Below are 17098 nucleotides of genomic sequence, written 5' to 3' on the forward strand. Positions count from 1 at the left end.
GGAAAGAAAAACGGCTGATCATTATAGCGGACCGTCTTTGCTGTCGTTGGTGAAAACGGAAGAATATGTGTTTCTTCAGTTTATGCATGAGCCCTTTGTATTTCTAAACATCGTGTCCAGAAGGTTTTTTGATAACTCGGTTACGCTTTGTGGGGTTACAGTCCGGAAGAAGCTTAAAGTTAATTGGGTAATTGGATTCCTAGGGGGGAAATTGTTTTACTTAGTCTACTCTACTTATATTAAGGTTTACTGTACTTGTATGTTTCAACACAATAACACGCAACCACAACGCAGCCTAATCACCTGATCCTTGGTATAACAATTTTCTTTCAACCCTCATAAGTATTTGATCCAATTTCAAACTTTTACTCCTTTTCAAAATTAGAAAACCTCAAACTATTTTGTAATTCTAATCCAAACAAGAATTTTCCCTTGCCACTATGGGCACGCCTTTAAGGCCACCGTTAAGTAAACATCACACCTAAACACCTTCAAGAAAGGAACCTTTGTCGTTTGTGTCATAATTTATGGCACGATAAATATCAATTTAGTGACCTTTGCCAGCCGGGGGTACCGGATATCGCATTACTTTCCATTTCCGCTCTGGACATCGTACATAACTGCAGCCCCGGTAGCGGGTAACTTGGGTTAGAAAAATAGTCACTTAGTCACCTCCCATTTGTACCTGTGGCTGATGTTGAGATTTATGCATCAACCTGTCGGACCAGTTTGTCGTCAACGGTGAAGCGATTTAGCAATGTAGTACGGAACACAGAGATCACATAAAATTTCTTTTAAAAATAGGATTACGACGTTAAGGTGCAGGTTACATAGTAAAATAATTCGAAAGAACCAAGAAACTCCTCGCCCGGTCTAAATCATCAACCGTAAAATTATTATTTGCTGCGTATAAAGATCAAAAGCACCACGCTTAAGCTAGCAGTTTGCAGAGACTTAAGTAAATTAGATGTAAAATTAAGATTTGCGTGTTGTTTTACGTGGCAGAACAGCTCATGGCACTTCCGGCAAGGATGCGCTGTGATGAGTGTAAGAAAACTTTAAACCCACCCCCAGCGGAACCCTTCGGATCGTAAAATTATAACTGTTTTTACGATGGAGCAAGCAATACTAATGATTGCTGCGCTGGTGCTTCCGGGCGTCCATTTTCTTCTTTGTTCTAACAAGACGCTGGAGCATAATTTCCGCGACTTGTCGTTCGGGAATCATTCGAGCAGTCGCTTTTCGCACATACCCATAACTCAGTGTCGCAACGAAATGAATACAACTTCAAACAACCATCACCGCGTTTACGATGTCATAAACTCAGTCTCGCAACGCCCGACACTCGCTGAACTCCAGTGCTTCCTACCGTAGCTGATGATGCTGACCAGCTGAAGGATCGGCTTCAATTTTTCTTCCACCAGCCATAGAGTCGCAATTCGGTTCAAGACACTCCCGTCGATTTATCCCCCGTCGGTAGTTTTGGAAAGTTGTTTGTCTCTTTCAAAAGTTACACTAGGGAAGCTGGGGACGAGCTAGAACAATGGCAGCATAAGGTGGACGGGAGGAAAGGGTAAACGTGTTTTACGGCGAAGAGTTTTCCACTTCCCAACCGAGAACACCGGGAGCAATTTAATTTGAAAGTTTTGACATCGATGTGCTCCTCGTCAGTCGACGTCCAATCGGCAACCCATCAACTCAACGTGTCGGCTTTCCACCTTGCATCGCTAACAAAAAAAAACGCGAATGGTAAAAGTTTTTTAGGTTGCGTAATTTTGTTTTTCACACATGCAAAAACGTTTTTCCGACGAAAATCAAGTGATGTGACGTGTTGGACGTGTCTTTTTAGAAAAGAAAAAAAACACACACAAACACTGTCTCCATTGCTCGGAAATTATTCTTTGAGTGAAGATGACACGGGAGAACCAACAAACTATAGTTTTCTCGCGAGGTTCAAGAGGTGCAAGAGGTTAAATACAGAATGTTCAAAATCACAATGGTCGTTGTTACTGCATGCATAATTTAGATGCTAAACAATTTGCACCAGATTCAAGCAAAAAGGAATTGAGGCGTTAATCTGGGCAAAACATTAGAAAGCTTTTGTGAAGTTGCTGACAACTTATCCGTCAATCGACTAATGCCAGATTTATACCAAACTGCCAGAACGACGTTTTGTTGAGATAAGTTTCTTCGTAATTATTGTTTTGATGAGTTTGTATTTCGAGTGTTCGTTCTTACCTAGTGTTGCTGAATGTAGTATTCCGCTGAAAGATTATTTACGTTAGCGTAACGCACACTAGGTTGAGTGAAAAAGATCATCGATCGATGTTCGGTAGTAGATTAAATTATAGAATGCACTTAGATCAAATTTTTTTTTATTCAGGTAGAACGGCCGTAATGATGTGAGATCAGAATATGATAGTATCAAATATAAGAACGGTATCGTATGCGAATATAAGAAAGTACGAAAATTTCATTTTTAACCTTTTAACCATCCTCAGTGTGCGCACTACGACAAAAAAAAATTAAATAAATTTGCTTAAAAAAAATTGTTCGAGGATTTTGGAAAACTCTTGCAAATGAACGTGATTGGAGGGAATAAAATAGAACTATTTTTTTTACACAACCGAGAATGCCTAGATAAGGCAAAGTACAAGGAGGAAATGCCTTATTATACAATAAGGAAATGCCTTATTATTAAATACCTTATTATACAATTCAGCATTTTGAATCTAAATGCCGTAATAATTATGCATAAATAAATAAAATAAATAATTATTTTTTTTTTCATGTAGAACGGCCTGGCCGTATTGATAATAGAATGTTTAATTTAAATTTAAATATAAAATTTAAAAACATTAACTGGAAGGCATTGCTCACACATGGAAAGTTTAACACATTTTAAAACAACACAGTTAAACAAACACTTTGGAAAGTTTACGCTCATTTCTTTGAACCAAATGCTCCAATAATAAACCATCAAACCACATCTGCAAAATGAGTCAACCAAATCGAGTATCAAATCACTAAACACCGCATTACCCTTCTATGTATCTTCTTGATGAAATTTACTGACCAAAATGGCATTTGCTGACCTGGTCGAACGTCCGGAAAATCGCACGTAACCTGTAGGAAGTGGAAACAGCAAAAAGGATCTTGGTGGCCTTTTTTACACCGGAAATCCTTAGCAACTGATCGGTGACAGTCATAAATTCGGCACACATTCTGCCATTCCGTTGCTACTGTGCCATCCCAATGCTGAAGATTGCCAAGGGATTTTCATGTACCTTTCATCAGAAACTGGTCAGCGGTTATTTTTAACGCCAATGCCCTTCTTCGTTTTTATTTGAGTCCAATTTAGTTCCGCATCCGTTGGCATTCGTGAAGGTGTTGGTGTCCTACAAGCTGATATTTTGCCTCACCTTACAGTGTTACGATATCGATTTCTGGGACCGTTCGTCCAGTTGCGTTGGCCCTTCCGGTTTGATCCTGTTTGCTGTGATGGTTATTTGGTTCGAACTTTCGCTTTTATTCTCGTCCATTCGCTCGCTACCTTCGGTTGCAGTTGTGGAAAACCGCAAAATAAACAAATAAATTACAGTTCTTTATTGGAGGATTACAGACAGTGTGAACCTGCTCATGGCTTCGGGATCGGATCGTACAGGTAGCCCTGTGGGTTCACGTGTTTTTCTACCCACCCGGAAAGGTGTACTGAGCGAAGCATTCCGACTCGATTAATGGTTTCTGTACAACGATTTTCCCAATCGTTTCCCTTCACGAACTGGTTGCTTCACAGCAAAGCGCATTTTCCCGGCGGCGTTGACGAGAAAACAGTTCAATTGAAAGCGAGGAACGCACAAGTTCGTTAAAATTCAATCTACTTCGTCCGACCCAAGGGCTGTAATAGAAACACCAACTGAACTTAGCAAAAAAAGGTGTTACAAAAAGGGAGATAGAATGAGCGCCGCGTGAAGACTCTCGATTTTACAGATTACGCAGCTGGCGCCACCGAGGTGCCTCGAGTCATTTGTTCGCCTCGGATGCGGGCAAAGGGATTGAACTCTTGGAAGGGAAGTCTAATAGGGGGTAGTCAAAGGAAGTCTAATCAAAATTTCAACAAGCAACACTAAATTTCAACCAACCACTGTCTTCCTCGTTGGGTTAGGAGGGCGGCAGAAAAAAACAACCCCTCAATCCTTGCGGCTGGCCGATTGCCGCAAAAATAATTGGGTAAACAGATTATTGTGATTGGTATCGATTTGATCGCAACGTTTTTAGAAACCAAGATGCTTAAACCACACGAAGGACCCTTGCTGGAGGTGGAAAAAAATGGTGGGCAATGGTTTTCTTTGCAAACCACACCCGTAATTTTATGGGCAAGCAAAATTGAATTCCAATTGATAGTTTTGCGGTGGAAATTAGGTGCTTGAGAGGCATTTCATTTTCCCCAACACACCTTCCAGAGGTCATTGAAGGGTTTATCGATGGCATTAGATTTGACAGCCAATTTTCGGAACTTACGACTCCGGGTAAGGAAACCCCGTGGAATTCTTTCAAAGAATTACGTATTACATTGAAATGAGGGCACAAGAAAGGATTGCAAGGACATGTCTCTGATTGGCTTAGCACAGAAAAGGGATGCTTCATTTAAATATTTAAGCTGAAAAATGTTTAATGAAGGTGCGTAAATCTCGCATCGATAATGTGCGGCACGTTTTCCATTACGCCTTGGCAGAGCACTGTGCCAAACGAGGAACTGAAATTTACCGAACTCCTACACGATCTTGGCGAACTTTACAACCTATCCTAAATACTCGTCAAATATTCTTGAGCACGTTCCTTGTACCAAAACTGCTGTACGGTGCAACATTCTTGTGCGATATAGCTTACCCTGCCGGCAACCAACATATGACACTTCTCGTGAAGCTTTAATCCACCAGCGAACGAAAGATGGATGGAAATTAACTCGCAATCGTGTCTATAAAACGAGAAGAAAGTATTGTATAGCTGCCAGGTTCGTGACACATGTGGTGTCGAACATTTTTACCATCTTTACCATTCATGTGCCATTGATGATATTTTATATCTTACCTTCCCTGCTGGCCTGACTTCAACTTTAAAGCATGTTTAATAAAGCATAATAACAATAGAAAGCGGAACCAAAACTACATTTCTCATCATGCTCTCAAAGTCGAACCATTAATGTTTAATGTGTAGCAATTCGGCTTCGAATGGTTTTATTGTAGCTATTGTCGTTTCATCACCACGTAGCTTTCTTTTTTCCTTTTTTCTTATCTGTGACTGATTGTAGCACGAAAGTTTCAAAATGCATTTTTCCCCCTATTCATCGCTTCCATAAAATGATCAGCACAGAGCGAAAATGTGTTTCCGTTTGTTCTTGCACGGATGATTGACAAAAAATGGTGCAACTGTTTCAACACGAGTGGGACCCTTTCGAGAAATTTGTTTTGGATTTCTTTCTCACTAGAGCACAGTACTTTTGCGTCATCAATCAAAAAACCCCAATGTGTTGGATGCAAAAAAAAACTTCATTGCTGTGCCAATGTTGTACCATTCGATTTTAAGCCAGTAGTTCCAGTCCGATGGAAAACGGTAGAAGCAACCGAAAATCCTGAAAGCTTGTTCCCTTGTTTCCGGAGCTTTGGCGAACTTTGGACCATAGACTCATAGACTTGATGGACCATCAAGATCGGTTCTGTCTTTCCAAAGCTTATTTCACTCTACTCCTGTTCTTTCTTTACTTCGGAAAAAGAAGAACTGGATCACACAAAAACCAGCTATAACAACAACAAGAACCACAACAAAAAAACATCCTCAAATGCTGATGTCCTAGTGTGCGCTAATGCTGGCAACGGTGCCAGTGACCTCGGGATGATGATGTTTGTAAAATTGGGTCCCCGAGAATGAAGAATTGCTTGGTCATGGTCCCGCAGATTTGGCGAACTTGAAACCCGGATGAAGTTTTGCATTATGCTACGTTGGGCGGTGGTTCGCTGGGCGGTCGAAAGTGTTTTTCTTTGCTGTTCGCCAACGCTTCCATTTTCGGACGGTCGGATGGCTGGCGCAATGCAGTGTGGATTTGCCGATGGAAATTCAATCAAAACTTTTCCATTCCATTCTGCGCGTTTCCGTTCGGCGAGAGTTGGGGCGACTTTTTTCCATCATTCTTTACCCTACCCTGTGTACCGCTTGCTGACGATGGTTGGCCAAAAACCCAACGCTACTCGTACGGAAGTAATTATTATTAATGAATGTTTTTTTCGTATGGCAGATTTTTCTCTTCTTTTGCGTTCATCTGTGTCGAGTTGTTCGATCATTTTTGTTGCGCTGACATTGAATATAAATTGATTGTTTATTTAGGGAAAACCATTGTCAGCCACCGTTACAGTCGGTTCTTCTGATCGAAAACCGATCGTTAAATAAACAATATTTAAAGCTTAATTTTGTTAAGGCTTCAACGCAGGTTGCCTGGAACTGTGACGAAGCAAAATGTGAATAAAAAAATTTAAATTGCAAAATAAATGCCCTGTTTGAGGTGTTAACTACGTGAGTTTTGTTGTTTGCCATTTACTGCCGATTTCATGTTGATCGATGAGAGGTTATATCGTAAACATAGTTGAAACTGATTGAAATATAATAATTGACATTTTAACCGTTACACCGTGACATGATGAAGAATATGTTCATTTACTGGCTTGATTTATAGGTTCTTAGAAGCCTCAATATGGTGCAATAGTGTGTGGAGCATTTGTTAGTATTTTGATCATTGCAATATTTATTTTATTTATTAATGTTTATTATTGTTTATTTATTTATTTAAACTGTATCTCTAATAAGTTGCTGTGCGAAAGTTTTATGAAATGTACTGTCCACTTTAATTAACTATGTACACATAATGTTCGTGTCAAGAGATATAATAATAATAATAATACATTTTATGTAAAAAATTGATGAAAGCTATGTTTAAAATGTATGTAAAACAATAATAAAATGCAATGGTTTAAGTGTTATTGTTTAAACAATGCAACCTAAATTGAGTTTTGAACAAAACTCAAACTCTCTGTCTACACGCCATCGTAACATTCGAATTCGAATGGATAGGTAATTTCATTTGAGGTACAGCTAATTCACACAAAACCTTTGAAACACAGCTATCAATAAATGTTTTTGTTTATGTGGCTATGATGTTATCGTAAAATGAAATTTCATTAAATTCAGGTTTTTATTGCTCCATAAATAACATAATCACCGACTAGCTTCCATTACGACAGCAGATAAAATTTTCAACCAGCATGATACCTCCATTGCTGGTTGTATGACAAGCAAACATGCTTTTATACCACGTGGTGGAAAACAAAATAAAAACGCTAATCAGTTCTTTAAACGAGATTTGCACCCCATTCACCATCACCATTTGTCATCGATGCGAGTGCAAATACATAAAATTAGCTCAAATCACAGCAATTCAGCATGGTTTTGAAAGAGGTACGAGGCACTAATTTGCGACTTCCGCTGTTAGAGATGGGCCGCACAAAAGCAGAAACGCAATAATCGAAACCATTATCACGGCTATCCGATTTGCGGTGGCTAGAGCAATTGCATAAATCATTTCGTTTAATTAGTTGCTACTATGATTTAAAATGTTATGAAAATAAGCAACCTAATTTCGGTTCGCCTGTCCGTGCACTCTTCATCCATTCTTCTTGCTTCACACACACAAACCAATCAACAGCCAATTTGGTCATGTTGTAGCTGCTGATCCTGCTGGTGGGTGTAGTGATGCAAAGCGTTTGCAGTCAAATATTTAGTACACCCCCGAGGGTTGGAGTTTTTCGCCAAGGCCAGTGCCAGCATAAATCGCATAAATTTACCTAATTGGTGCATACATGCCCGCAGCCGGTCGGACAATTCTGCAAAATCGACATCTGAATGTACGAGCGATCTGAGGTAGGGCCGTTCAACGGCAACGCGCTCAAATTGAAGTTCCTTTTGCTTGCAGTCGGAATATGCCAAAATTTCTCCATCGGTATACTCTCTGCGGGTTTCTTTGTCGGTGACTAATTTGCATTAAATAAATTGTACAGCATACCGGGTGTTTCTCACCAACCGGTCCGGTTGTTAATTACTTCGGACTGAAAGTTTAACGATTAACGATTAGACAACGCGTTGTACCCGGGTCGCCTTTATGGCGATGGGTAGATGATTGCTGCTTAAAACAGAATAAAGCGCAAAACTCAAACTCAGACTTCATAAATGAAAAACGGGTTTGGGTGTTGCTTCTTTTTTCCGGCGTTCTGTTGAAAGACTGTGCTTTTACGGGAAATATATCACAAGTCATTATTTCACTTTGATTTAATCACCTCATGATCGATAGTAAGCGACACTTTAAATTATAAAATATTCATTGAATTCATTATCGTCTCAAACGGACATCTGTATAAAAATTAATTAAAACGCATTTTATACGTTGTACAGAATCGAAAGATTTAAAACTAACTTATTATCACCAACCTCAAACCACGTCTCAGATAGAATGATTATGTATTAAAAGTTTTAAAATAGTGAATTGATTAAATAACTTAACTTCATTCAGTTAAAATTTTTGACATCTTATGGTAGTTTGAAAAACTGTTTAATGACAACCACGATGTCATCGGTGCAGGGTTTTTCAAACAACACAATTTAACACTTTACACTTTAACAAATTTTGAGTTTTTATTAGTCTGTTCATGAAAAAGTCAATAAATGTTATGCTAAATTATCAATTTATATGTTTGTAAGCATCAATCCATTCTTCCATTACCCAATTCATTTGGGGAAGAAATCAATGGTCACATCAAATATATGTGTATCATTTTGCACAGTTGCATACTCGTTTTTGCTTAATATTTCATCGACCTACATGCGGCTTGGAACAGTGTCACCAGAATGCGTGACCTTCTCCTGAAATTGAATTGATACGATAATTGCGCATCGGTCATGCCATGCCAGTTCATGGTCCCGGTAGATGCACACATATATGTATGTATGTATGGAACGTCTATCTTTCCTTCGGACGAGTGAAGAAGCAATGTTGCTGCTTGTTAAACGCTCAAGGGCAAAGGATGTTTTGCTAAGTTGGCCACATGACCCAAGAACCGATTGCAGGAAGGAAACAGTCCATTCGGCACGTCCTTCAACGCCCTGAGGCACTGCGTAAAGAGTTGGTGCGCAAATATCTACGCCATCTTTGGCTGCTGTTCGCTTAAAATGCTGACATGCTCTGAGATGCATCAGTTTGGAAAGATCGCTCAATGCACTCCAACCGTAACAGTCAATTGCCTGCGGGCTTGATCGATTTCCTCTACGCTTTCCCTGATGTTCGGTACCAGTCAAGCGGGCCGTTTGGTGGTGGGTCAATATAATGCCCAACAGCTAAATCAATAAAATGCTAAACGTCATCAACAGTCCACACTAGCCTTCGTGAGGTGATGGCATGTATGAAATGTCATGCTATGCTACAGTATTTTGTTTGAAAACATGGTGAACTGTACATCGGAAATGAATATTTATGCTGTAACCTCGATAAAGTGTTTTGTTTGTTCAGGTTTGCCAATCTAAAGATAAGGATCGAAATTCGGTATATTTGCCACTTATCAGTTTTGTGCTTTTATTTCCTTTATCATGTGCACAAACACGTTTTTTTTAAACAGCTGAAAAAAGAAAGTGAAGAAGTGCGACATGCTGAATGTTTGAGCCTTTAAACATAGTAAAAAGAATAAACATAATCGTAAAAGATTTGCAATATCGTAATTTTTCAAAACCTGAATGATTATTTTGATTGCGAATAATTAAATCAAACTTTAATGAATATTTCAAGATTCCTTTAAGTCAATTTTGCGTTAATCTTCGTTGTTAAAAATGCGATACCAAACAACTTTAAGTGCGAAATCCAGCATCAATGCATGACACGCCATTCTTAAAGAAATAAAAGAATCAGAAATTACAGCAAAACTCAACTCAAATACAAAGCTTCAAAAAGCATACGATCCACGATCCTTCAACTATGGATACAAGTTCGATGAAAACCACTCCCATGGCCGGTGTCAGTTTTCTGGAGACGTCACGTTCCAGATTAGAAAACAATTGTTTTCATAGTTTCACGTTACGGTTGACGGCACGTTAGCACCCTTTTTATCGTGAGCTTTTCTTGTTTTCCTTTCACACCACTTTTCCACTCAAGCACAATCGCTTTTTTCAGTTTTCGTTGTTTTTCGTTCCACTCGCACGCAAGCCAACAGAGAAGAAAAATATCTAAAGATGGTATGAAATCACGATAGAAAAAAAATCCGTAGCCTAGTAGGAAGCATGCTTTCGAATACATTTGAGCTACATCTCCACCCAAGAGTGGGCACATGCAACAACATTGTCTTTGTAACATCTGCATCTAAGGCGGACGCCCTGGAGCTCCCTGGAGCACCTAAAACACATATACACTTCACGTATACCGATAGCAAATAACATTTCGTAGACAAGCAAAACGAGCTTTTGAACCGACGCAGAACGTGTCAAAGAGTGTTCACAGTCTGAGGAGCCCTGCACAACTGAAAACTGATCGTTTTCCAGCCATTATGAGTCGATTTAAGAAAATGCGCACTGAATAGTAATGATTTTTCTTTCAATATGCACCCTCACGATGGCACGCTCTCCGTTCGATGTGTACATCGGGTTTCTTTCGCTTGCAGAAAGAATGGATTTTAAGTACACTTAAGGCTGAAGAGCTTTTTGACACCCGGAGAACCCGTTCGTCCACCGGATGCACGAGGGCCGGTTTTATTTCCCTCCATATTCTGTTCCAAGTTAGGGTGGTTCAGAAATTCTACAGAAAGTGCAGCACTATCATGATGCCCATGAATGTGGTCGTGAAGAAACCGGTTGCCCAGGCCATTCCCCGGAACTGGTGCACCGGAACGAACACATGGAATACCGTGTGGCAGATTCGAACGGCCGCTACCAGACGGAACAGGTTGACGGCGACGGTTACGCTTGGGTTGGTGAACATGTACAGGAAGCTGATGATGAAGTATGGTAAAATATTTTCCATATCATTCAGATGGGCACTGAAAGAATTAAAAGGGAAGAAAAAATATAAGGTACAAACATGTGCTCGATAAGCATTTCCAACGGATCGGCCACAAAACAGCATTGAAACCACGCAGAAATATGGCAATGGAAATGTGTTGCATTTGGAATTGCAGCTGGTGGGAAAGGATAGATTCCAAAACCATATTCCATTCCGGATCGTCAACACTGGGCAGTAAGCCAACCTCGTGTACATGGAATAACTTCACCAAACATAGTTACATACCGTCGAACACGTTCCACATCCGGATCGTCATACGCAAGCTTGCCTCCCGGCTTAACGTCTTCCGGATTGGAAAAGACCTGAAACGAGCAGCCAGTCAGACGGTAAGACTCACAAATCGGGGATTAACGCTCCGTCCGTGCCAGGAACGGGAGAGCGATCCAAGTGTTGTGGAGTCGTGTGTTTTTTGTTGCGGCCATTTCGTTACCTTTTTGGAGCCACGCTGCAGTCCAGTCAGCACCGACATGAGCAGCATCTTGAGCCCGAGTACGGCAGCCCAGAACGCATAGGCCTGAAAAACGGCCGGTTCAACCTGCCCGAACACTAGCGACATGATGATACCGGTTTCAATAGAGGCAACTAGTGCAATCTGGACCAAAGAACTGGCCGGTATGTTAGGTAATGCTTATCGCACGAAAGGTGAAATAATACTAAGGGTCTGAGAGGCCCGGTTTCAAGAAGGCTGACACTCGGAATCTAGTTTCCCTTATCAGGGTATATTGAGAGGCTTATCAGAAGAGTCTTGTGCTAAAGCGGTGACTGGCAGATAATGGCCAACAGGCAAGTGTGCAATGTACAGGCAAGGTAATGAATTTATGCGCATACGTTACCGTGAGAAAAATAATCGCAATTAATGCGACAGTGTGTGTGATGAAATGTTTTTTTTTTGTTTTTGGTGCTTTAGGGAGTGGCAGAAAGCACATTTCTTTGATGTGAAACATATTATCATATTTCCATTAAAATATGCCTGTACTGAATTTACCGCATAGAATATTATTAAATACATTTATGCATCACTATTATTTTATTTAAAAAATGGATGATTAATAGGAATAACTAAATCCTATAAGTATGTTATCTAAGAATTAGTAATGTAAGCGTTGGAAAATTGTGACTAATTTTACCTGCGCTAATTTCATTACCAGTAAGTTATTCGTTTTTTAACATTATTTTTATAATATGAAAAGCCAATTAAAAATTGTAATTACTTCAGTCCTCTGCGGCTGACAATACGGCTAAAGCCGTGATCATGAAAAAAAAAGCCAATTAATTGTTTTGCTAATATTGTGGTAAAATAACGGGTCGGATTTCAAATTTTAAGCTTCTCCTCCGCAACGAAACTTTAATCATCTCTCATCTTAATACTCATCCATAACTCAACCACATCCATAAATGAGCATTCACTGTGCAAACATACATCACAACCACTTTCTGTTTTTACGAGTACCACAAACACTCATTTCCCAAGTATCCATCTTTCCCATCGCTCGTACAGTTAACCTCATCTAAAGGAATGCAATAGACTTTTTTCGTTGTTTTTTTTTTTTGCTTTAGCCAATAAGCATACTTTCGCAACCATCACCGTAGCATGACATCATGGGTACTCCTGATAATTCACGATGAGACTGCAGTTCTCTAAAGTGGATAAAATACTCCATCCCTTCGCGTAGCTCTCCAAAGTGGAGTAACGAACAATCATCCTGCTCACCCTCACATCTTCAGCACAATGTGTAAAGCTTCACTCACTATCAACGACATAAAACCTCATCACTATTATCGTTGCGGAGCGCGTTAAGAGTGGACGCCAGCCGTAATAAATTCGAACCAAACAATATTCAAATTTTGTACCATTTGAAGGATGTAAAATTTTGACAAGTGCCTTCGGTCTCGGCATCGTTCTGACTGTCAGCGTTTAACTCTGGGAGGTGTCTCACTTGCTTCGGTCACCTCAAAAAAAAACAAACACCATGAAACGATGACCATCGGAAGGATGACCCGGTTATAACGCCGGTGGTTTAAGTTTTATCATTCTCCTACACCTTAACCCCAGCCGACACGGGTCACAGAGAGTATCATCATAATTTATGCCATTTGTTCACTTTTGTGATCTGTGTCGATCCGCTGGGCACTAACCCGGTGTGCAACCGCGGTGCACCTTTGGTGGTGTAAAAATATGATATCAAAATAAAAGCACAGTGCTCACGGAGAAGTTGAGCTAAAAAATATGTACAAACTTCTCGTCCGTTTTTATCAAAGATGGAACAGAACGACTGCATCACATTCCTTTTCCGATGGTTGGAAAGATCCTTTGCTGTGTTAGTTTGCACTCAGCAAAACCCAAAGCGTCCGGATGGTCGTGAGTGGGTTCGTAAAAGTTAATCCAAAACTCAAACAAACCACGCTGACGACGTCATGAGGAGTGCATGAAAAAATAAGATACCACAGCATATTAAAATTCTGCAATTTGAAATTCAACACTAAAGGCTTCGGGAAGGCATACCAGCTGAGAATGGGGGGGGGGGGACCAGGAGGACAACAGGTTCAGAAGAAAAAGGATGAAAAAATGGAAGTGTAAAAAATAAATTCCAAAAAAAGCGCGATGAGCCGGATAGTGGAAACAAGAGTGTGCGCGAAAACGAGACGATATGAAGCGAATTATGTGTATTGTACGGTAAAGCAGACAAAAATACGCAACGGTCAAGTGGGAGCGTGGCTAGTAGCATGGGACGTAGTGAAAAGTTATTATCACCAGCTTGGGCCAGATTGCAGACGACGGGGTTTGCATTGGCCTTGTTCGAGTTTGTGGCGTTCAGATGGTTCGTCCGTGAGCAAAGGACACTGATCAAGTGGAAGTTGGTGGTAAAACCGAAAACCAAACCCAAACGCGAATCCTTCGGGAAAGCAAGGAAAATGCTGGACGTTGGCTCGGGCTAGCATAATCTCGTTTTAAAAGGTCGCTACGCCTTGAGTGGGTGTTTTTATTTCATTACCTTTCTCACTCTCCTTCAGCCTGGGCTCAACTTCCTCCTGCCTGGGACAGGCTTTCTATGTGGCGTTGAATTTCAGTACGTTTTTGTCGCTTGTCACCTTGCTTTTTCCGTGGCTGCGGTTCAATGTATGCACACCGTCTCACGGGCACATCGAAACCCTAGAATCACTGATCGCGAAAGCTTTCCGATGTACAGTCGGCTAAAAAAAAAGAATCCACCGCACATGACGCTCCTGACGTGGTAGGAAGGTTGTGGAAAAGTGAACCGCACCCGAAATGTGAACCTTACGTTTATTTTGCTTTTAATGGAGGTTTTTTTTATTCCAATATAATTCCCCGAAAACGTTTGTTGGTTTTTAATATGGCAAATAATAAGTAAACTAGTGAGAAAGCTTCACGGATTCACGTGAGATGCGAGCGACCGATTATATTTACCCGATGGCAAATTTGCCTTTCACGTTTTGTCGCAATGGGGAAACACCTGGGTGGAACGATTGGTGGGAAATGAATGGAATTATAAATTTGCATTTTGTATAACTCACTCTTGTTTACCTTCATTGTTTGACGTTGATTTTAAATTCAATATCGATTTATTTTTCAGTCCCTGCGATGTGTAGATGAAACAAACAAATAAGTAAGCTAAATCACCTTCATAAAAACGATGTATAAGCGTAGTTAGGGCATTTGAATTTTTCATAACAAGATATACGAAATATTATAAATATATCCTCTCTTTAAAATGTTGGTCAACTTTTAGATCAACATGAAAAATATATGACGAAATATGATGAATAGAAATTAATAAACGAAACGATTACAGACAATAACGTTGCCGACACTATACTGGACCACACGTAGCGTCCTAATGTCCATTTACACATTAACCAAATGCTTATTTTATTAGCATGTACAGCACAGATTATAATTTCCTTTCCGCCTCACACGATGTGAGATAATAATTTTACGCTTTCCGTGCGGACCTCCTGCTGTGCGGTTTCATTCCGAAGAAAAGCAATCAATCAATCATTTAATTGCTTTCTCCTGCCCCGGGACGTTCGGTCTGTTATAGAGACATTTTCTCTACCAATCCCATGGTGACATTTCCGATTTGCGTCAGTCAGCCAGCGGTATACGCCGGAAGCGTCTCGCAGTGCTAACGACACTGCATTCGGAATCGAAACCACGGATCGTCAAGACACCACATTCGCACGGGTAGGGAACACTCAAACTGTCCGCAAAACATATTTCCTGTTTCCGGAATTGCTATCAGCGGATATACGCCAGGAGGATTCGCTCCCAATCTGAGAGCGGTTGAACGGCTTGATTATGTCTTAACGCACGACAGATCACAAAACCGGCCATTAAAAGTCATCGAACTGCACCGGTTTGCGACCGTGCGCTTGCCAAGAATGGTTGTACCGGCCATCATCGCACTGAGTTGGGTACATCTTCTAATCGAGATTCTAATCGAGCCCCGTTTAAAAGGAATTAGCGATGCTGTGCGTTGAAGCTGATGCTCAAGGCTTTCTGCCGTTTCATCCTCGATTTGTGCTTTCTTCGTCCCGGGAAGCACAAGACGCAGGATCGGTGCAGGCTTTTCAAATGGCTCAACGATCGTGCCGAGTCATGCTCATCGCTTTTAGTCTGTGTTTCGAGTGCTTTTCCAAGGACGCCGGGATGGGAAAGGATTGTACCATGAAAATGCTAAGCACTCGCCGAAAGAAGTTTCCACTTATGCCGCCCGTGCCGCTCATGCTGTTGATGATGATGATGATGATGAGGATAATGAATGAGTAAACATTGAACAGCAATCAAGAGTCGATCGGTACCATTTTCCCTATGCTCTCGGACTCCGGCCGTCTTCCGTTTCATCTAAACTCCATTACTCTCTGGAGGTGCAGGAAAGATAGTTCAAACGGTGGTGATGTGCTAACTGGGAGGTTTGGTTAATGTCGTCGGTGTATCTAGGTTGCCTGCTGGCAACGGAAGAACATTGTTGAGTCATTTCAAGACCCAAAGCTCTCTTGTAGCACTAGAAGTGAATTGATGCAGACTCGCTCGTGCGAAGCCGCATAATTTCAGCAATCTCGGCTTCTCTTCACAAAAACACACAAGAACGGTCGACGAGCAGAGTGAAGTAGCGAACTATTGGTGGTTCGCTTGAACCAAAATCTCTCCCCCCAAACAATACCGGATCGGTCTTACTCACGAACAGGGAACCCTATACTCGGTGGATTTGTGAAACGCTTTCGCGTGGTACTCCTTGGGGAACCCTCCGCTGGTGGTCGTGAGATAATTAGGGAGGAAAATTCCAATTTACTGAACTCGAAGGAATCCTGGCAATTTTTATCCTACAACGCTTTTCCCCGTGGTGCCTTCATTCCGCAAAATACAGCGAATACGGGAGAAACAGGACGAAAGGTTAAGTTTATCCTTCTGGTGCGTTCGGGCAGCAATCGAAGAAATGGCAAGCTGGAAGCCATTTCGGTTTTATTGGCAATCTTTGTTATGCTGCCGGGGATACCCGCATTTCGGAACGTTTCTGTGATGGTTCAGTGCTGCTCCGTTCAGCATTCTTCTTAGACTGCTGTTGCTTTTAGGCTACTACCATTCCGGTATGCTGATTTGTTCGATGCACGGTTCTTTTATGATCCGAGCATTGATGTTGCTCGCTGGTTGCTGTTGTTGAGTCTCTATTCTGTCTCGCAAAAACATAGGAAAATTAGCTCGGTTTCGAATATTCTCCATCAGCTCCCTTCCAAATGTGAATGCTGCTTCTAAATAGCTTTGTGCTGCTTCGGGTTTGAGAGAGTATCGATTTTCACATTTGCTAACAGTTGTCATTATCTACCTCGAATTCCTAAGATGCGCTTCGGATCGTTGGAAAACGCTAGAGAAATCGGTGATGCTTAAAAGAAATGTCAAATAATGAAGCAATTCTTATCTTGGGGAATTGAAGATTT

At 40.9% G+C, this 17098-nt stretch overlaps 2 protein-coding genes across 4 annotated transcripts in view; both read right to left on the bottom strand.

Annotated features, from left to right (window-relative positions):
- Window positions 1-17098, bottom strand: part of LOC125766139 (uncharacterized) — a 77379-nt gene that overhangs the window by 39819 nt on the left and 20462 nt on the right. The window lies entirely within an intron of this gene.
- Window positions 10775-12168, bottom strand: LOC125766158 (microsomal glutathione S-transferase 1-like). Its single transcript, XM_049431854.1, has 3 exons — window positions 11574-12168; window positions 11369-11445; window positions 10775-11120 (listed from the first exon to the last, which is right to left on the bottom strand). The coding sequence occupies exons 1-3, from the start codon at window positions 11697-11699 to the stop codon at window positions 10880-10882; spliced, it is 444 nt and encodes a 147-aa protein (XP_049287811.1). The 5' UTR covers window positions 11700-12168; the 3' UTR covers window positions 10775-10879.

Source organism: Anopheles funestus, chromosome 2RL, assembly GCF_943734845.2.
Source record: "Anopheles funestus chromosome 2RL, idAnoFuneDA-416_04, whole genome shotgun sequence".
Taxonomy (NCBI): domain Eukaryota; kingdom Metazoa; phylum Arthropoda; class Insecta; order Diptera; family Culicidae; genus Anopheles; species Anopheles funestus.